This window comes from Erithacus rubecula, assembly GCF_903797595.1.
Source record: "Erithacus rubecula genome assembly, contig: scaffold_105_arrow_ctg1, whole genome shotgun sequence".
Lineage (NCBI taxonomy): Eukaryota > Metazoa > Chordata > Aves > Passeriformes > Muscicapidae > Erithacus > Erithacus rubecula.
Window position 1 is genome coordinate 136,788 of NW_027636354.1, and position 22,385 is coordinate 159,172.

General features: G+C 51.2%; 1 protein-coding gene and 1 long non-coding RNA gene across 2 annotated transcripts in view; both read left to right on the forward strand.

Moving 5' to 3' along the window:
* LOC306815182 overlaps nt 1-22,385 on the forward strand; it is a 152,501-nt gene that overhangs the window by 23,862 nt on the left and 106,254 nt on the right. The gene's annotated exons all lie outside the window — the stretch shown is intronic.
* Nucleotides 16,293-22,385, forward strand: part of LOC306815179 (class I histocompatibility antigen, F10 alpha chain-like) — a 181,250-nt gene continuing 175,157 nt past the window's right edge. Inside the window, 6 exon segments of the mRNA XM_079331807.1 lie at nt 16,293-16,395; nt 17,982-18,245; nt 18,393-18,668; nt 19,532-19,804; nt 19,897-19,977; nt 19,980-20,285. Of these exon segments, the coding sequence (XP_079187933.1) occupies nt 16,329-16,395; nt 17,982-18,245; nt 18,393-18,668; nt 19,532-19,804; nt 19,897-19,977; nt 19,980-20,203 (1,185 nt within the window). The 5' untranslated portion in view covers nt 16,293-16,328 and the 3' untranslated portion in view covers nt 20,204-20,285.

Sequence of the window (22,385 nt, forward strand, 5' to 3'; positions counted from 1 at the left end):
AGTGTAAATTTTAGTTTTAAGTCAGGAATATTATTACATCACATAAATACGAAGTAGAAGTTTTAGTTTTAATTAAGAATATACTGTAAGTGCCTTAAGAGTGTAAAAAGCCCTAAAATCTTGTAAAAAGTTCAGGAACTTAGTCCCAGACTGTCCTAGGTTACAGTGTGAAGATGTGCTCGAAAGTATATATTCTATCAGCATCTTCATGAAGTGTTGAAACCAGGTGCAGCAGAGTTCCTTATCTCCATGGGAGATCTCTGCTAATGGGGCATATGTAAAAAATCAGGTGGGGCAGTGTTCTTTATGTTTTCCTGGACCCATCCTTCCTCCAAGAAGATATCATCTGTTAATGGCCGTTGAGTCCCATTGCATGACTGATAAAATGACATCATCCCATTGTGAGATGCTCCACACAGGGGAAGGAACCAAGGATTTCCTTTGTAGATAAAATCTGCAAACTTAGGAACACCAAGGCAGCCTTTTCCGAGAGGTATAGGAATCTTTCTTCTGGATTCCAGAGGAAGACCAGACCTTTCCACATCATCACTGGACCTTTGGAGGAAAACTGCAGCCTTCTACAAAACCACTACTGCAAGAGAACTACATCTGTCACTCCAGGAGGACTGCAGACACCATTCATGGGACTGCTACCAGCACCCGAACTTGTCAGCTTGTATTCTGACTTTGTGTGTGTTTGGGGTTTAGTTTTTTTTTTTGTTGTTGTTGTTGTTTTTTTTTAATAAATACTGTATTTTTATTTTAATTTTCCTAGTAAAAGAACTGTTATTCCCATATCATTGCCTGAGACCTGCTTAATTTCAAAATTATAGTAATTTGGAGGGAGGGGGTTTACCTTGTGCATTTCAAGAGAGGCTTCTGCTTTTCTTAGCAGACACTTGTCTCTCAAAGAGAAATTTTGTCACCCTATGTTTGGCACGAGGGCATCGAGAAAAAAAAAAGAGCAACAGTTCTTGAGTAACCCAGTTTTTGTATGCTGGATATAAAACCTCATTAGGTGGCATCATGTGCTCTGGCTTGCCCTGGTTCAGGTGGCACATGGTTGTGTCTCTATTTCTCCCATTTGCAGGCCCTTATCTAAACAGGGGCCCTTTAACTAAGGCTGCTGTGGCTGTGTTGGGGGTTGGGGTTTGTTCCCTTCCTTTCTCTCTCTGGAATTTTCCCTGTTATGATGCTAAGGAAGCTTGTTGTGCTGCACCCCAGCTCATGGTGGCTGATGGCCAAAGAGCTGGGGGTGTCTGGGCGGGGTCTGGCCCTCGTGCTCCCCGGTGGGTTGCAGGAAGATGTCCGGGGCTGCTCGCTGCCCCCCATCCCAGCCCAGGAGCCGGTTCTGTGCTGTGGGACACTGCACTGCTGCCTGCCCCGCTCCAGCTGCTGCCTCTGCACATGCAGCCGAGTGCCACCAGCCCTGTGCTGAGCGGGGAGTCCTTCCTCCACCCTTCTCCCACCTGGGACGCTGCTGACATTGTCCCAGCCCTCCACAGCTGCACGGGACCTGCCCTGCCCCCAGCACCAGTACTGGGCACAGGAAAAGGGTCTGTGGCCAAAAAGGACTGGAACTGAGTTACTGTTCTGTTTGTTGTTCATTTTCATAGCTGCTGCTGGTTTTGTGTGTCTGGTTAGATATATTAGTAAAGAGCTGTTATTCCTACCCCCATATCTCTGCCTGAGAGCCCCTGATTCCAAAATTCTAATAATTAGGAGGGAGGGGGTTTACATTCTCCATCCTGGAAGGAGCTCCTGCCTTTCTTGGCAAGTACCTGTCCTCCAAACCAGGACAGATTTTGGTGCCCAGACAGTGGGGCCTGAGGGCATTGAGAGCAGGGTGAAAAAAGGAATAACAGCTCTTGAGTTACCTAAGGTTTTGTGTCAGGTGTCACTGTGCTGTCCAGCTTAATCTGGCTTGGGCTCCATGTGATCACAGATACATCTCTGCCATTTGCAAGCCCTTATTTGAACATGGGTCCCCTCACCAAAATTACTGTAGCTGTTATCTGATTCATTTGGTGGGTTGATCAGATGAGGCACTGGTGGATTTTTAACTCCCTCTGGAACATAGTCACATGGATCCAGAGTTATCACACTATAACTGTGTGGTTTTGGGGTTACTTCAGTAATGGTACTTTCTGTGAGCAAGTGATGGCAGGGGAAATCTTCTCCCAACCCATCACCCAGTTTTTTGGAGTCCACCCCACCAGTTTTCAAGGAGTTCAGATCTGCTTTAAATGCTAATGGTATCATACAGTGGCTGGTGTTGCTGATAGGCCTGTTGTGTTTAGCATTCACCAGGACCCCTTGAACCCCCATTTTCAGGCAGCAGAACGCCCTTGAGCCCCGAATTCTGGGAAGGAAACTCCCCCTTAACACACATTCCCCAGCACGGGAACCCCTGAACCCCCATTTTCAGACACCGGGACCCCTTGAACCCCATAACCCGCAAATAGAACCCCCCTGAACCCCATTTCCTGCGCACCCGGATCCCCCTTATCCAGCCCCAGTGCCCCCCTGTACCCCCTTTCCCGTCTCTCCCCCTCTCGGGGACCCAGCCCCCCATTTTCCTTGACCTCGGGACCCCCTGAGCCCCCATTACTGGGCATGGGGACTCCCCCCGCACCCCCTAATTCGGCATGGGGACCCCCTGCACCCCCTTCTCGGGCATCCCGCCCTTCCCAGACCCCAGACCCGCCCTTTTCCTTCCCTTTGCACCCCCAGATCTCCCAAATTTCCGTGTCCCCCCAGTTCTCCACTCCCGGCGCTTTCTTCAGGGCGGTCCCAGGGGGTCCCAGGTGTTTCTCAGAGGGCTCCAGGGGGGTCGCAGCGGGGATCCAGAGGGATCCAGAGGAATTCTCTGGAAATCCCCCTTTTCCCCTCCCCCCCCGCGCTGCCTCGGTCACTTTCGCTTCCGCGTCCCAACCCGAGAGACCGGGATCTACCCAGCTACCCGTGACGTCACTGACACTTTGAGTTTCCATTGGCGGGCAGGAAATAGCGGCGCCAATGGCGGGGCCGGAGGCGGCTCTGGGGCCGGAGGCGGCTCTGGGGGTGGGGCCAGCGCTGGGGGCGGGGCCAGTTCTGGGAGCGGGATCGCAGCGGAGCAGCGCGATGGCTCCAGCGCTGGGGCTGGGGCTGCTCTTGGGGCTCCTGGGGGACCCGGGGGGCGCGACGAAAGGTGAGTGGGACCCCCGAAACCGGGACCCCCCTGAACTTCCATTTCCGGACACTGGGAATCCTCTAAACCATGATTCCCGGGCCCGGAGAAACCCCTGAACCTTCATTTTGGGTCTTGTTACCTCTCCATCGCTTTTCCCAGCAGAAAAACCCCCTTGAACCCCCATTTCTGTGCGCGGGGACCCCCCTGCACCCCCTTTTCGGGCATCCCGCTGTTCCCAGACCCGAGTCCCGCCCTTTTTCTTGAACTTTGGACGCCCCGAACCTCCCAACTTTCCGTGTCCGCCCCCCGTTTTCCACTCCCGGCTCTTCCCGAAACGGGGTCCCAGAGGTCTCAGGGGGGTCTCAGCGGGGATCCAATGGGATCCAGATGAACTCCCTGGAATTCCCCCTTTTCCCCGTCCCATCCCCCACCGCACTCCCTCGGTCTCTTTCCCGTCTCCCAGGCTGCACCTCCGGGATCCGTTCGCCTCTCCCAGTCCCAGCCCCCCCTTTCCCTCAACACCGGGAACCCCTGGAGCCCCTTTCCTGGGCACAGGGACCCCCTGGATCCCCCATCCCGCCTCTCCCAGTCCCTTCCTTGAACCTTGCGCCCTTCCCGGCTCTCCCAGTTTCGCTTCCTGACCCTTGGACGCCGCCAGACCCCCCAATCTCTGAGTCCCCCCCAGTTCTCCACCCCCTGCTCGTCCTGCGGGGGGTCCTGGGTGGTCCCCGGGGGGATTCAGGGGAATTCCCAGGGTCTCCTCTGTCCCCTCCCCCTCCTCGCGCTCCCCCGGTCACTTTCGCGTCTCCCAAGCTGCGGCTTCGGGATCCGCCCCGGGACCGGCACCGGGACCCCCTGAACCCCCATTCCTGGGCACAGAGACCCCCTTGAACATTCATTTCTGGGAACCGGGACCTCCCTGTACTCTCTTCCCCAGTCCTGAAAAACCCCAGCACCCCCTTACCTGGAACCCCCTGAACCCCCATTCCCGAGCAGGGAAACTCCCCTGAACCCCCATTTCTGGGCACTGAGACTCCCGTGAACCTCAATTTTCTGGCACCCATACCCCTTGAACCCCCAAACCCGCAAAGAGACCCCTCCTGAACCCCATTTTCTGCGCACCCGGATCTCCCTTATCCATCCCCAGTGCCCCCCTGTACCCATTTCCCGGCCCTCCCCCTCTCGGGGACTCAGCCCCCCTATTTTCCTTGAATTCGGGACCCCCTGAGCCCCCATTATGTTGCAAGTTGATAAACTTTATATATATATTAATTTAGCATTATCAGTAGTTATGCTAAGGGTTGTTTTATAAACTAGGCCCTGTGTTGGCAGACTCTGTGTGTACTGATGTAGAACTTGCTGACATAATTTATGAGACTTATCTAAAGAAACTGCAACAATTTATTACTAGAAAGAATGTAAAGGGATTGAAGAAACCTTGAGAAAATCATGTAGGAGTAGTGAAGCAAGAAGATCAAAGAGTGAAGTAATACTTCTAGAAGTGTATTTAAACCCTGAAAAAATGTAACTAATTTGGGCTCTGACTTTGGACGCTAGTCCTCAGACCCCAGGGCCCTCAATAAAGCACCGCACTAAACAACATTTGTTTCGTGTCTCTTCTTCACTCTCGGGCAACAGTTTTCTGGCGACCTGCGGCAGGACTCCGAGGGCTGCTGGGGCAGTTCGCGTCCTGATCCACTCCATGCCGGCACCGAGTGATTCTCGGGGAGTCATCGGTTCGTGCCCGACCCCGCGCCTGTCAGCAACTGCAGGAGGTAAGCCCGAAGGTGCTTTATTCTCTGGTACTGGGTGCCTGCCCGTAAGACGAAGCATCGGCTCCGCCGGGTTGGGCTAAAGACGTCTTGGGTAAAGCCCAGGCGCCGGCTGTAAGACACGGCGAAAGCTTCGCTGGTCTGGCACTTGTTCCCCCGCGGAGTCGGAGGGTGACAAGTTGGTTGGTTGGCTGGTCTATCTTTCTATCTGCATAGTTTTTCTTTCTTTTCCTGTCTATTCTGTTTGGGAATGATGCCGCTGAAAACTTTCCAGGCGTTGGTACAATCTAATGGGAAGGTTCTGGAGAATACTCCCTTGGGGTGTCTGTTAAAGAAATGGAAGAAAGGGGGGTTCTCTGAAGAAGGTTTAATCAAAGGGAAGTTAATTAACTATTGTAATCATTGGTGGCCACTTTATGGGTCTGAAGGGGCGCCTGAGTGGCCATTAAATGGGACAATTGACAAAGGAAAAATACCTCCTCTAATGCAATATTTGAAAGATAATGAAAAATGGGATGAAATGCCATACTTGGATTTGTTTTATTACTTGGGGAGGCAACCGGAATGGTTGAAAGAGTGTGAGATATTGATGATTTGGCTTCAAGATAAGAAGGAAGAATGTCTGGGGTGTAAGAAAAAGGGATTGTGTGTGGATTGTGCGGTAAAGTTGGATAAAAAGGAGGAGGATATGTCCCTATATGTTGCTGGTCCGTCCCGTGCGGGTCCCTCTGCTCCATCATCAAGCGAGGAGGAGTTGGGGGGGAGTGATGAGGATGAAGAAGATGAAGCTACGGAGTCTCCACGGACTCTGGGGGTTTCTCGGCTTTCAGTCGCCCTTCGTCCTCAAACCCCCTCCCCAGGTACCTCCCGTGAAATTCAGAGGACTCCGCTGGCTTCCCGTACCCAGCAGGGTCAGAAGAACCAAATGGAGCCACAATTGATTGCCCCTCTTAGGGAAGCGGTTGGATTGCAAGGGGAACGTGTCATAGTTAAGGTACCGTTTTCACCTAGTGATTTGGTTATATGGAAACAGTCGGCTGGAAGTTATAGGAAAGATCCAGAAAGAACTGCGCGGGTGGTAAAGATGGTTGTTAAAACTCAGAATCCAGATTGGAACGATTTGCAGGTCCTGCTAGATACATTGATGGATTCCAGTGAAAAGGAAATAGTGTTGAGAGCTGCTAAGGAAAAAGCTAGGGAAGATATCTGGACCCAGAGAATAATGGGGTTGTCAGTAAATGAAGTAGTTCCCCAGGATGATCCGGGATGGGATCCAAATACTGGAGAAGGGTACCGCAGATTAAAACAGTTCCAAGAATTAGTAATAGAAGGGGTCAGAAGCGAAATGCCTAAGACGTTGAACTGGTCTAAATTATATACGGTCAAGCAGGAGAAAAATGAGTCCCCCTCGGCTTTTCTAGAAAGGCTGAAAGAGGCAGCTAGACGGTTTACTAGTCTGGATGTGGAGTCGGAGGCTGGGCAATTACAAATAGCTTTGTTGTTTACTGGGCAATCTCAGGATGATATCAGAAATAAATTGCAGAAGTTAGAGGGAGAGGATACCCGGAGGTTAGAAAAGTTATTGAAAACTGCATGGAAAGTGTACAATAATAGGGAAAAGGAAACGGCCAAGCATCAGCAGGCTAGTATTCTGGCATTGGTACAGCAAACAGGAGGACAACGTGGTAGAGGTAAAGGAAATAGGGGCAGAGGTCGTGGGGGATTTGGCGGCAGAGGTAGAGGCTTTTACCTGGGAAATAATGGAAATTTTGGACAAGGAAGTTTGGATCCAAATCAGTGTGCTTTTTGTAGACAACTGGGACATTGGAAAAATGAGTGCCCCGCAAGAATAGGGCTTGGGAGAGGAGGGGGCGGAAACAATGGTAACTTTCCTAGTTACCCTCTTTCGCCAGTAAATGCCGCTCAAGCCCAAATAATGATGATGGAGAGCTATCAGAATCAGAGTCAGAGCTGACTAGATCAGGATTTGAAGGTCAGGATCGAGGTGGAGGGAGAACAGGTATTTAGGGTAGACACTGGTGCAGTACATTCGGTTTTAAATAAGCGATTGGGACCTTTAAGCGACACAACAGTCCAAGTGGTAGGGGCTGTGGGACAGGTAGAAGAGAGACCCTTTTTTCAACCTATGAGTTTGAGATTTGGAAAGAATTAGACTATAGATTTTTGTACATGCCAAATTGCCCCGAACCTGTATTTGGAAGAGACTTGTTATCTATTCTAAATGCTAAGATTATATTTGAAAATGGACGGGTGAAATTAGAAATTCCAGATGAAGAGATTGGGAAAATATTTGTGATGAGCGAAGTGGATCCACAGCCTGTCCCAGCTGAGATAGAACAAGCAGTTGTGCCATGGGTATGGGAATCAGGGATACCTGGAAAATCGAAAGCAGCTCCCCCAGCAGTAGTAGAATTAAAAGAAGGGGCAAAGCCAGTAAGGGTACGGCAGTACCCCATTAAATTAGAAGCTAAACAGGGAATAGCCCCTGATGATTTTTCAGTTCACAGTGTTAGGATTGTTAAAAGAATGTGAATCAGAATATAATACCCCAATTTTTCCGGTTTGGAAACCAAATGGTAAGTACAGGTTAGTGCAGGATTTGAGAGCCATTAATGAAATAGTTAAAGACATTCACCCGGTGGTTGCCAATCCTTATACTCTGTTAACATCCATATCAGAGAAATTTAAATGGTTTACTGTGATTGACTTGAAAGATGCCTTCTTCTGCATTCCATTGGCTGAAGAGAGTATGAAGTATTTTGCTTTTGAATGGGATGATCCAGCTACAGGACGCAAGAAACAGCTCACCTGGACTCGACTCCCACAAGGTTTCAAGAATAGTCCAACCATCTTCGGTAACCAGCTCACAAAGGAATTAGGGGAATGGAAAATGACACAGGTAAAGGAGCCTCCTTTCTCTTATGCAGTCCTGCAGTATGTAGATGACATATTAATTGCTACGGAAGAGAAAGATAAGTGTACTCTTTTGACAATTGCTTTGTTAAACATGCTGGGACAGGCAGGGTACCGAGTCTCAAAGGAAAAAGCCCAATTGGTTCGTGAAAGTGTGCTATACTTGGGATGTGAACTCACCCAAGGACAGCGCTGTTTGGACGTGAACCGAGTAGAGGCAATCTGTTCAATTCCACTCCCCAGGAGTCATCAAGAGTTAAGATCATTTCTTGGAATGGTAGGCTGGTGTAGATTATGAATATTGAATTTTAGACTTATAGCAAAACCTCTATATGAGGCCTTAAAAGAACAGAGATTGGAGTGGACCCCTGCCTAGGAGAAAGCATTCCAAGACTTAAAACAGGCCCTAAAGGAAGTACCTGCTTTAGGGCTCCCAGACCTAAATAAACCTTTCCAGCTCTATGTGAATGAGAGACAGCAATTGGCAATTGGTGTGTTGACTCAGAAAATAGGATCCTGTAAGCGGCCGGTGGGGTACTTCTCGAAGCAATTAGATCCAGTGAGCTCTGGGTGGCCATCCCGCTTGAAGGCTGTGGCAGCTACTGTATTGCTAATACAGGAAGCTCGGAAGTTGACATTAAGGAGAAAAATGACTGTATATGTTCCCCATATGGTTTTGACAGTCTTAGAACAAAAAGGGCCATATTGGTTGTCATCTAGTAGAATGTTACAGTACCAGGCCATCCTGAGGGAACAAGATGATGTGGAATTAGAGACAACTAACCATATCAATCCAGCAGAGTTTCTCCGCAGTGAAGCTAAGGGAGAGGAGCTCGCACATGACTGTGTGGAAGTAATAGAACAAGTGTATTCCAGCCGCCCAGATCTGAAGGACACGCCGCTGGAAATGGCGGACTGGGAACTGTTCACAGATGGATCCAGCTTTATGGAAAACGGTACCAGGTACGCAGGGTACGCGGTAGTGACTGTTACACAAGTAATAGAGGCAAAGGCTCTACCCCCTGGAACTTCAGCACAGAAAGCTGAAATCATTGGACTAACTAGAGCCTTAACTCTGAGCACAGGGAAAAAGGTGAACATTTGGACTGACTCAAAATATGCCTTTGGAGTAATTCACATTCATGGTGCATTGTGGAAAGAAAGAGGGTTGCTTAATTCACAGGGAACTCTAATTAAACATCGTGAAGAAGTCTTGGCTCTGCTCGAAGCAGTTCACAGGCCAGAAGGAGTAGCAGTGATGCATGTACGAGGACATCGAGAGGAAGAAGGGAAAATATTTGATGGAAATCGTCTAGCCGACTTCACTGCCCGGGAAGCCGCTCAGCAGGTTTGGACTCAGATGGCCCTGATACCAGCCAAGGTAAACCCTGTGACACCCTATTTGACTCAACAGCCACAATATGCACCTGACGACGAAAAACTGGCAATGTTGCTAAAAGCACAAAAGAATTCTACTGGATGGTATGTAACAGGCACGGGACAAGTGGTGGTACCAGAAAACATAATGAAAACCATTTTAGTCACGGAGCATAACAAGTGTCATTGGGGTGCAGATGTATTGGCGAAGTTTTTGAGAAATGAAATAGTCTCTAATCGGATGTTAACGTTGGCAAAACGAGTGAATGCAATGTGCCCATTGTGTTTAAAGAACAATCCTGTAGTCAGGAAGCAAGTTCAGTTAGGGAAATTACAAGTAGGGCCAGAACCAGGAGATTATTGGCAAGTAGACTTTTCAGAGTTACCACGATCCCAAGGGTATAAGTATATGCTAGTCTATGTGTGTACTTTTTCAGGGTGGCCAGAAGCATTTCCTTGCAGGACAAATCAAGCAAAGGAAGTGGTAAAGACTCTTTTGAGAGAAATCATTCCAAGGTTTGGGGTACTGTTAAAATTATCTTCAGATAGGGGACCCCATTTTATTGCTACGATAGTACAAGAAGTAGCCAGAATGCTAAACATAACCTGGAATTTGCATACTCCTTGGAGACCTCAATCTAGTGGGCAGGTAGAGAGAATGAACCAGACATTAAAAGCCCAAATTAAAAAGATCTGCCAAGAAGCGAAGTTACAGTGGCCTCAGGCTTTACCATTGGCATTGTTACAGGTTAGAATTAAACCCCGAGAAAAGGTGGGAGTGAGTCCGTATGAAATATTGTATGGCAGACCATACCATGCTACCACCTTAAAAGGAGATCCACATATAGCGGGGGATCAGGTGATTTTTAATTATGTTATGCCTCTTAACAGAATTCTCAGCTCCTTGCGGGGAGCTTTGCAGTGGAATCGGCCTCTGCCTCTGGAAAATCCAGTTCATGAAATACAACCGGGAGACAATGTATATGTAAAGAATTGGTCCACAGAACCACTGAAAGAATCATGGAATGGCCCGTACCTGGTGATTTTGACCACATTTACAGCTGTCAAGGTGGCAGGGATCGACAGTTGGATACACTACACACGAGTCAAGAAGGTCCCGGCTCAATGGGAAGCGCAAATCGTATCCCCAATGCGAATGAAGATACGAGCCGTACCAGGTTGCTAGTTATTGCTTTGTTAGTGATCTTAAGGTCCTTGTCCACTAATGGAATGATAATGGTTTCTGTTTCAGAATCATTGGTCGGAGCAATGGAGGGAATGACTGTGAACCTAACCTGCGAGATCCAAAATGACCAGGAAATTGGAGCCGGTGAAATGACTGTACATTGGAAAGGAGGAAATAGAGAGCACAAAGGTAGCACTGTCACAATTTGGAATAAGGATACACACACTGGAAACACTACTCTGACAATTGCAAATGTAACCATAGATGACACCGATGTGTTTACATGCTTAGTAATAATGAAAGGTAGTTTTGACTACAAACAGATCACACTTAGGGTAGAAAAATGGAGAAGTGGTGTCAACAAAGTGGTAGTTGCTCCTTTTGAAGCCGAAGTTGACATGTGGGTTGGACCCCCTTTAAGAATTAATTGTACTTGGGTCACAGAAAGCTCATGTGGACACAAATATTCAGTAACTTGGTGGAAACAAAACAAAGAATTGGACCAATGGGAAAAACCGAAAGGACAAAGTAACGTAGTTTTAGGTAATCAACATGGAATTGGATGGCTAAATGATACTGAGGCTAAGATAGGGAGTTCGGAAGGAGAAATTATTTGTGTTGTAATTTGTGGATAGTTCGCAAATTATAGAAAAAGAAAAGTAATTGCTAAAACACACCTAGGACAGGAAATGAAACCAACACAGTTTTCCGAGTATCACAAGGGCAGTCAGCAATTTTAGAATGCAAAGTGAAGGCAGATCTTGAATTTAGAGAATTTGGATGGTGGTTTAAGAAAAGTAATCTTCCTCAAAGTAATAAACACTACACTGAGAAAAAGTTAGGACATTCTCTAACATTAGTTGTGCGGGATGTACAGGAAAATGATGAAGGGACTTATTGGTGTTGGGTAGCTAAGGATGCTTGGTGGGTACACTCAAGGACTACAGTGTCATTAGCTCAAGGACAAATTCGGTCAATTAAGGTCTGAGAAGTATCAAATAATATAAAAAGCAGGTTCCCAGAGTTCAAGAGAGGTACAGAATAAGAAAAATTAGTAGTTGGACTAATTAGAGATTTTGGAATGGTCCAAAATGTTTCCAAAATTACAGCATGCTTGCCATTACCACAGGCAGCAGGAGAACCTATCCCATGGGGAGTGATACCAATAACTGAAATGCCAAATGCCTTTGCTAATATAACATGGAATTGTCGAATTATACCAAAAAAGGTTACCGAGTGGGTGAAAGTATGTACCATATTGTTTCAAAAGTTAACACAAGAACAGTGTAAACAGTTACCAGGATACTATGCTTGGATCGATGATCCTGGATTGGCAGGAAATTGTATGGTGTCAGAGTCAGTTATATGGCCGTGTATAGAAAGTATGGTAAAAAGAGAAAGAGTAACCGAAGAAGAGGTGTGTGAGAACCATACTCGCTTTACTACCTTAGAAGAATGGAAAACAATTTGGGGACCAAGCTTGTTAAAAACTTACAGTTACATCGATACAGTCAAATGGTGCATCCAAGGGACAGGAAAAATTAATCAAACACACAAGGGCCCGACAATGTTACAATTCGCCCACCGGCAACTTCGGCAACAAAATAAGAATTGGAGTTGTACAAAGGTTTACACTTGTGATACCCCAGAATTAGAAATAGGACTCATGCCTGTAAGAATGTTATTAAAATTAGGATGTGAATGCAGAGGATACAATCACTCAATGACAGAAATTGACAAAAAGGATGTTAATTGCAAAACCACTACAGTGAGAAGTCCGGGAAATTTGGTATGGGTACTAGGACATGGATTATGGACGACTCACATGCCAATAGATGGCCCTGTCACTCAAATCACATTAGGAATTCCCACCTTATGTCCCTTTTGGAGACAATCTAAATTGAAACCTCAAGTAGAAAGAAGCAAAAGAGAAGTAGAAAATTAAGAAGATCAATGGCAGGAACCTGATAGTGGAGTAAAATTTGGATGGGTATTAGAATCCTTGTTTGCACCAATTGCCTCTTATAGAAACAGAGAAATGATTTATCGATTAATGGGACAAACTGAGAGATTAGCTGCTGCCACCAAGAAAGGTTTTAGAGATCTGAATTTGCAATTACAGGCAACTACTCAAATGACAATACAAAATAGAATGGCATTAGATATGCTATTACTAAAGGAGCATGGAGTGTGTGGTTATCTCAGTAATAAAATTGACCATTGTTGTATCCATATCCCAAATGTGACAATTAATGTAAAAAATGACGTCTCTCAATTGGAAAGTGTAGAAGGAAAGGTTAAAGAATTAAAAAAAGATGCAGAACATAATTGGGTCGGTGCTCTGTTTCAATCCTTCGGGCTCCAAATTTCTGGATGGATCTCGTCAATAATTCAATATGCTATCATGATATTGATCATTGTATTAGTTGTTATTGGAGTCTTTAAGTGTCTTACAGGAGTTATCACCAAAGAGAAGCTGTACACCAGGAGACTGCTCAGCGCAGTTACCCATGCTCCAGTGACACCACCTCCTCCATACAAAAATACAGTGCAGGTGGTGAGATTTCAAGATGGAGACCGTGTGAATATTTGAGCATCCCTGCAAAGAAAAGTGAGTGATGCTCAAAAGGGGGGATTTGTTGCAAGTTGATAAACTTTATATATATATATATATTAATTTAGCATTAGCAGTAGTTATGCTAAAGGTTGTTTTATAAACTAGGCCCTGTGTTGGCAGACTCTGTGTGTACTGTTGTGGAACTAGCTGATATAATGTATGAGACTTATCTAAAGAAAGTGTAACAATTTATTACTAAAAGGAATGTAAAGGGATTGAAGAAACCTTGAGAAAATCATGTAGGAGCAGTGAAGCAAGAAGATCAAAGAGTGAAGTAATTCTTCTAAAAGTGTATTTAAACCCTGAAAATGTAACTAAGAGGGGGGCTCTGACTTTGGACACTAGTCCTCAGACCCCAGGGCCTTCAATAAAGCACCGCACTAAACAACTGTGTTGTTTCGTGTCTCTTCTTCACTATCGGGCAACACCCCCTTATCTGGAACCTGGAATCCCCTGAACCCCCATTCCCGAGCAGGGAAACCCCCCTGAACCCCCATTTCTGGGCACCGAGACCCCCCTGAACCTGCATATTCAGAGTTCAGAACACTTTGAACCACAGAACCCGCAAAGAAACCTCCCCGAACCCCATTTCCTGCGCACCCGGATCCCCCTTATCCAGCCCCAGTGCCCCCCTGTACCCCATTTCCCGGCCCTCCCCCTCTCGGGGACCCAGCCCCCCATTTTCCTTGACCTCGGGACCCCCTGAGCCCCCATTACTGGGCATGGGGACTCCCCCCGCACCCCCTAATTCGGCATGGGGACCCCCTGCACCCCCTTCTTGGGCATCCCGCCCTTCCCAGCCCTCAGACCCGCCCTTTTCCTTCCCTTTGCACCCCCAGATCTCCCAAATTTCCGTGTCCCCCCAGTTCTCCAGTCCCGGCGCTTTCTTCAGGGCGGTCCCAGGGGGTCCCAGGTGTTTCTCAGAGGGCTCCAGGGGGTCGCAGCGGGGATCCAGAGGGATCCAGAGGAATTCTCTGTAAATCCCCCTTTTCCCCTCCCCCACCGCGCTGCCTCGGTCACTTTCGCTTCCGCGTCCCAACCCGAGAGACCGGGATCTACCCAGCTACCCGTGACGTCACTGACACTTTGAGTTTCCATTGGCGGGCAGGAAATAGCGGCGCCAATGGCAGGGCCGGAGGCGGCTCTGGGGCGGGGCCAGCACTGGGGGCGGGGCCAGTTCTGGGAGCGGGATCGCAGCGGAGCAGCGCGATGGCTCCAGCGCTGGGGCTGGGGCTGCTCTTGGGGCTCCTGGGGGACCCGGGGGGAGCGACGAAAGGTGAGTGGGACCCCCCGAAACCGGGACCCCCCTGAACCACAATTCCCGGGCACCTGGACCCCCCTGAACTTCCATTTCCGGGCACCAGGAACCCCCTAACCCTCCATTCGCGGGCAGGGAAACCCCCGAAATCACCATTTTGGGTCCTGTGACCCCCCCCTCAATCCCCCTCCCCAGCACCGGCGACCCTGTATCCCCTTATCTGGCACGGAGACCCCCCTGTACCCCCATTTTCTGCTCACCAGCACCCCTTGAACCCCCATTTTCGGGCAGCAGAACGCCCTTGAGCCCCGAATTCCGGGAAGGAAACTCTCCCTTAACACACATTCCCCTGCACGGGAACCCCTGAACCCTCATTTTAGGGCACGGGGACTCTCCCATATTCCCTTCCCCAGCACCGGGACCCCCCTGCACCCCCTAATCCGGGGCTGGGATCCCCCCGCAGCCCCGTCAGTGCTCTGGGACCCCCCTGCACCCCCATTCCTGGCCATCCCCACACCCCAGTTCCGCCCTTTCCCTCGGCTCTTGAACCCCCAGATCTCCCAAATTTCTGCATCCCCCGAGTTCTCCATTGCCGGCGCTTCCTGGCAGGGGGTCCCAGGGGGTCTCAGCGCAGATCCAGTGGGATCCGGATGAATTCCCTGGAATTCCCCTTTACTCCCGTCTCGCTTTCGTGTCTCTCCCAAACCGCGTCCCCGGGATCCGCCCGCCCCTCCCAGCCCCAGCCCCCCTTTCCCGTGGCCCAGGGACCCCCTGGACCCCCGTTCCTGCCTTTCCCAGCTCCCAGATCCCACTTTTCTCAACACAGGGGACCCCTGGAGCCCCTTTCCTGGGCACAGGGACCCCCTGGATCCCCCATCCCGCCTCTCCCAGTCCCTTCCTTGAACCTTGCGCCCTTCCCGGCTCTCCCAGTTTCGCTTCCTGACCCTTGGACGCCACCAGACCCCCCAATCTCTGAGTGGCCCCCCAGTTCTCCACCCCCTGCTCGTCCTGCCGGGGGGTCCTGGGTGGTCCCCGGGGGGATTCAGGGGAATTCCCAGGGTTTCCTCTGTCCCCTCCCCCTCCTCGCGCTCCCCCGGTCACTTTAGCGTCTCCCAAGCTGCGGCTTCGGGATCGGCCCCGGGACCCCCTGAACCCCCGTTCCTGGGCACGGGGACCCCCCTGCACTTCCATTTCTAGACGAACCTTCCTTTCTGGGCACAGAGACCCCCTTGAACGTTCATTTCGGGGAACTGGGACCCCCCTGTAGCCCCTTCTCTAGTACTGAAAACCCCATCACCCCCTTATCTGGAACCTGGAACCCCCTGAACCCCCATTTCTGGGCACCGAGACCCCCCTGAACCTTCATATTTAGGGTCCAGAACACTGAACCCCAGAACCCGCAAGGAGAACCCCCCGTACCCCATTTCCTGCGCACTCGGATCCCCCCTATCCAGCCCCAGTGCCCCCCTGTACCCCATTTCCCGGCCCTCCCCAGCCCCCCATTTTCCTTCACCTCGGGACCCCCTGAGCCCCCATTACTGGGCATGGGGACTCCCCCCGCACCCCCTAATTCGGCATGGGGACCCCCTGCACCCCCTTCTCGGGCATCCCGCCCTTCCCAGACCCCAGCCCCGCCCTTTTCCTTCCCTTTGCACCCCCAGATCTCCCAAATTTCCGTGTCCCCCCATTTCTCCACTCCCGGCGCTTTCTTCAGGGCGGCCCCAGGGGGTCCCAGGTGTTTCTCAGAGGGCTCCAGGGGGTCGCAGCGGGGATCCAGAGGGATCCAGAGGAATTCTCTGAAATTCCCCTGTCCCCTCCCCCACCGCGCTGCCTCGGTCACTTTCGCTTCCGCGTCCCAACCCGAGAGACCGGGATCTACCCAGCTACCCGTGACGTCACTGACACTTTGAGATTCCATTGGCGGGCAGGAAATAGCGACGCCAATGGCGGGGCCGGAGGCGGCTCTGGGGGCGGGGTCAGTTCTGGGAGCGGGATCGCAGCGGAGCAGCGCGATGGCTCCAGCGCTGGGGCTGGGGCTGCTCTTGGGGCTCCTGGGGGACCCGGGGGGCGCGACGAAAGGTGAGTGGGACCCCCGAAACCGGGACCCCCCTGAACTTCCGTTTTCGGGCACTGGGAATCTTCTAACCATTGATTCCCGGGCACGGAGAAACCCCTGAACCTTAATTTTGGGACCTGTTACCTCTCCATCGCCTTTCCCAGCAAAAAGACTCCCCTGAACCCCCATTAATGGGCACGGGACCCCCCTGAACCCCCATTCCTGGGCACCGGGACCCCCCTGAACCGCAATTCCCGGGCACCGGGACCCCCCTGAAATTCCATTCCCGGGCAGGGGAACCCCCGAAATCTCCATTTTGGGACCTGTGACCCCCCTCGATCCCCTAACCCAGCACCGGCCCCACTGTACCCCCTTATCTGGCACGGAGACCCCCATGAACCCCCATTTTCTGATCACCAGCACCCCCTGAACCCCCATTTCCGGGCACTGGGAATCCTCTAAACCTTGACTCCCGGGCACGGAGAAACCACTGAATCGTCATTTTCCGTCTTGTTACCTCTCCATCGCCTTTCCCAGCTGAAAACCCCCCCTGAACCGCCATTTCTGCGCACGGGGACCCCCCTAAACCCCCTCATCTGGCACTGGGACCCCCCTGAACCCCCATTTCCAGGCCTGGGACCCCCCTGCACCCCCTTTTCGGGCATCCCGCTTTGCCCAGACCCGCGTCCCGCCCTTTTCCTTGACCTTTGGATCCCCCGAGCCTCCCAACTTTCGGTGTCCCCCCGTTTTCCACTCCCGCCGCTTCCCGAAACGGGGTCCCAGAGGGTCCCAGAGGGTCTCAGGGGGGTCTCAGCGGGGATCCAGTGGGATCCAGATGAACTCCCTGGAATTCCCCCTTTCCTCCCCGTCCCCTCCCCCACCGCACTCCCTCGGTCTCTTTCCCGTCCCCCAGGCTGCGCCTCCGGGATCCGTTCGCCTCTCCCAGCCCCAGCCCCCCCTTTCCCTCAACACCGGGGACCCCTGGAGCCCCTTTCCTGGGCACAGGGACCCCCTGGATCCCCCATCCCGCCTCTCCCAGTCCCTCCCTTGAACCTTGGACCCTTCCCGGCTCTCCCCATTCCGCTTCCTGCCCCCCCAAATCTCTACCCCCTGCTCGTCCTGCGGGGGGTCTGGGAGGGTCCCTGGGGTATCGTGGAGGCTCCCAGGGGGGATTCTTGGCTCTGGGACCCCCCTGAATTCCCAGTTCTGCTGGAAAGGAAGGCACCTCCCTGCACTCCCTTACTCAGTACCAATCCCCCCCTGCACCCCCTTTCCCATCCATCCCGCCTTCCCCAGCTCCAGACCCACATTTTCCTTGACTCTGAGACCCTCTGGACCCCCATTCCTGCTTTTCTCAGCCCCCAGCCTCCTTTTCCCTCTGCATCAAGGACCCCCAAATGCCCCATTCCAGCCATCCCAGGTCTCCCCACCTTGTGACCCCTCTTTCCTTGGCACTGGGGACCCTTGGACCCCCTTTCCTGGGCACAGGGATCCCCTGGGCCCCTATTCCTGGCCACTGGGACTCCATGCACCCCTTTTCCTGCTCTCCCAGTTCCCCTTTCATTAATCCATGACCCCTCGACCCCCCCAAATCTCTGTGTCCCCCCAGTTCTCCACTCCCTGCGCTACCTGGATGTGGCAGTGTCAGAGCCCAGCCCGGGGATCCCCCAGTTCATGGCCATTGGGTACCTGGATGGGATCCCCTTCACACGCTACGACAGCGAGCGGGGCCGGATGGAGCCGCTGACACAGTGGATGAAGGATGGAGTAGAGCCGGGATATTGGGATAGAGAGACACAGATCAACGTAGGGGCCCAGCACGTGTATGCCAGGAACCTGGAGATACTGCGGGACCGGTACAACCAGAGCAGGGGCGAGTGGGGGGAACTGTGGGGCTGGGATGTGGATGGATGGGTTAGGATGGGATCCATGGGGCTGGGATGAGATCCGTGGGGTTGGGATGGGGATCTGTGGGGCTGGGACACAATTCCATGGGTCTCTGTGGGTACAATCCGCCCAGGTCTCCACACGTGGTTGCGAGTTTATGGCTGTGACCTCCTGTCCGACGGGAGCGTCCGTGGATCCTGCCGGGATGGCTACGACGGGCGGGATTTCATCTCCTTTGACCTGGAATCCAGGAGATTCGTGGCAGCCGACAGCGCTGCTGAGGTCACCAGGAGGCGCTGGGAAGGTGAAATGAATGAGGCTGAGATGTGGACAAATTTCCTGGAGCACATCTGCCCAGAGTGGATCCAGAGATACGTCGGATATGGGCAGAAGGAGCTGGACCGCAAAGGTGGGAGCAGAATTCCTGTGGGAAAGTGGGATTTGGGAATGGAGGACTTGGGAACAAGGTAATTCCTGTGGGAATTCCACGGACGAATCTCCCCCCCATTCCATTGCAGTGGGAATTCCATGGGCAGATCTCATCTCTATCCCATTCCCATGGAATTCCATGGGCAGGTCTTACCCCTGTCCCATTCCCATGATATTCCATGGGCAGATCTTACCTCTATCACATTCCTAATAAATTCCATGGGCAAATCTCACCCCCATCCCATTCCCATTGAATTCCATGGGCAGATCTCACTTCCATTTCACTCCAGTGGGAATTCCATGGGCAGGTCTCACCCCCATCCTGTTGCAGTGGGAATTCCATGGGCATTTCTCACCCCCATCCCATTCTCATGGAATTCCATAGGCAGACCTTATCTCTATCCCATTCCTATGGAATTCCATGGGCAGATCTTATCCCCATTCCTGTGGTAATTCCCTGGGCAGATCTTATCCCCATTCCTGTGGGAATTCCCTGGGCAGATCTCACCCCCATCCCCTTCCAGTGGAAATTCCATGGGCAGGTCTCACTCCATCCCACTGCAGTGGGAATTCCATGTGCAGATCTCACCCCCATCCCCTTCTAGTGAGAATTCCATGGACAGATCTCACCCCTGTCCCATTGCAGTGGGAATTCCATGGGCAGATCTCCCCCTCATTCCCATGGAATTCCATGGGCAGATTACACCCCCATTGCATTCCCATGGAATTCCATGGGCAGATCTCACTCCCATCCCATTGCAGTGGGAATTCCATGGGCAGATCTCACCCCCATCGCATTCCCATGGAATTCCAGGGATGTCTCTCACTGTTATCCCATTCCAGAATCCCCTGATGTCCATGTGTCTGGAAAAGAGGAACACGGGATGCTGATCTTGTCCTGCCACGCGTACGGATTCTACCCCAAGGCCATCGCGGTCAACTGGATGAAGGGGGATGAAATCCGGGATCAGGAGACGGAGTGGGGCGGGGTCGTTCCCAACAGCGACGGCACCTTCCACACCTGGGCCAGGATCGAGGCGCGGCCGGAGGAGCGGGAGCAGTACCGGTGCCGGGTGGAGCATCCCGGAATGTCGGAGCCCGGGATCTTCGCTTGGGGTGAGGCTGGGAATGTGGAATGTGGGAACTGGGGAGTTGGAATTCCCAGATGGGGATTCGCCTCCCCCTCCTCACCATCCCACAATTCCCAGAGCCGACATCTGGTGGGAATCTCACCGTGGTGGTCGCTGTGTCCATTGTTGCCATCATCATCCTCATTGTCCTCGTTGGATTCATCTCTGGAAGCTCCAATCCGGTAACACACGGGATGGGGGTCAGGAAGGGGCACAGATCCACCCAGCACCGTTCTGGGAATCCTGTGCCACCGACGCTGATCCCACTGTTTTTCCACAGGGAGGAAGAATGAGAAGATATACCACGAGGCACCCAGTGAGTACCAGTGGAGGATCCAGCTTTGGATCCCCTCCATGTGGATCCCAGGATGGATCCTGGGGTTAATCCCAGTGTGTGATCCATGCTGGAATCTCATGGATCTTCTCTTTCTGCAGGAAATGATGTGGGAACAACAGCTTGACTGCAGGTACGGAGTGGGGTCAGGGTGGGATTCCAGAGGGGGATTGGGGCAGGATGGACAGATTGGGATCAGAGAGGGATTCTGGACCAGAGGAGGGGTCCAGTGCAGGATCAGATGGAATCGTGGAGTGGGATTGGGGCTGGATTCTGGAGCAGGATCAGCTGGGATGATGGATAGATGATGGGTGGATGGATGGATGGATGATGAATGAATGGAAAATGGGTGATGGATGGATGGATGGATGGATGGATGGATGGATGGATGGATGGATGGATGGATGGATGGATGGATGGATGGATGATGGAAGAGTGGACAGGGCAGGAGTGGTGTGGGATGGATGAGGCAGGATCAGGTTGGGATTCCAGAGCGGGATTGGGTGGGATGGATGGAGCAGGAGTGGGCAGGATCCGGTTGGATCTGGAGCAGCTCCTGCTCTCCATGGGCTCCAGCCAGGCCCATCCTGTGGGATGGGGACAGGGACAGGGTGACACAGTGACCCTCTCTCATCCCAGCAGCAATCACCACCTGAACCATCCACAGAGCTTGATCCAACCCCTTCCCTCTTCCCAGGAAACTGAGGCTTTCCAGCAGAGGTGCTCCCCATGCTTTTACCCACCCACAGCTCCTGCTAACAGATCAATTTCCCATTTTGGTTTCTTTAAAGCCAAGAATCACAATAATTCCCAATGCTTTAGTTCTGGTGTGAAATTATCCTGCTTTGGGCAATAAATCCTGCTTGGGGCAATAAATCCTGCTTGAGGCAATAAATCCAGGTTCCCTCCTCCAGTGTTTGTCAGTTCCTCTCTGGGAGCCAGGAATGAAAATAGGGACACCAGGAACAGGTTGAGGACACAAGGAACAAGATGGGGACACCAGGACTAGAATGGGGACACCAGGATTGGGATGGGGACACCAGGACTGACATGGGGACTTGCCAGTAACGCTTGGCTCCAGCCCTCAGGATTCATTTCCTGCTCTGTGTCCCATGTTCGAGGTGTCCCCAGGAGGGTTTGGCTGTGTCAGGCTCCTGGAGGGGCAGTGGGATGGGGGGAGGGATCACGCCAGGCCTCATTGTCCCCAGTGGTCCTTGAATGTCCCAAAATCTGGGTTTGGGATCTCAGAGAGGTTCCTGCTCATGACCATGGCCATGAGATGAGAGTGGCCGTGAGTGACACAACCCTGAGATGACCATGGGATGACCATGACACAACCACAGCCCCATGAGATGGTTTGGACCAAGAGATGACCATGGATTGGCCATGGCACAGCCATGGCCTCAAGGTGACCCTGATGTGGTCATCTCATTGTCCTGATCATCTTATGGTCATCTCATGGTCATTTCCTGATCACCATCACCTATTGAGTCCCCTGGGGTTTACACCACGTCCCTCTAAGAGAATGGATTGTTGCTGGCAATCAGGATAGGAGCTGATGATCATGTGGACCTGATCTTTAGTTAGATTAAAAGATCTTTTGAGGGATGGGGCATTTTGGTGAAAGAAAGAGTGACTTAAATGGGCTTGTTAAAAACAATTTGGAAGGGTGGTTTGAATGGGCGTGGTGAGGTGATCAGCATGGGCATTACCTTCAGCCCTGAATTCACTTCCAGGTAGGTTGGTACGTGAACCAACATGTGTGACAAAATAAGGTTGTTTTCTTAAAAAAGAAAATTAAACTTTTGAGCAAATTGTATAGGTTTTCATTAGTGATAAATTTGAGGGGGGAACCTTGTGCTCATTCCCCAATGCCGTATCATAAAATGAATCTGTAACTAAATTGAAAGGAATTAAAAACTTGAAGAAAACACGGACAACCACTGCAAGTTCTACAATCTGTGTTGATCCTTCTACAAGTTCAATGTCTGATTCCCAGTTATCACTGTTAGGGTCTTTCCAGGTGATAACTGATTTATGCAATTTGCTGGAGCCATCTGTAAAAAAAGAGCATTAAGAGGGGTGTGGCTTTCTAGGGGTTTTTGGGTAAAATTCAAAGGAAGGTGTAGTGATTTATGCTTTGGAAAATGAACTGAGATGTGTCCCATAAAAGCTGCTAAAGCAATTTGAAAAACCTCAGATTGCTGAATTAAGAGTTCTAAATACAGGGAAG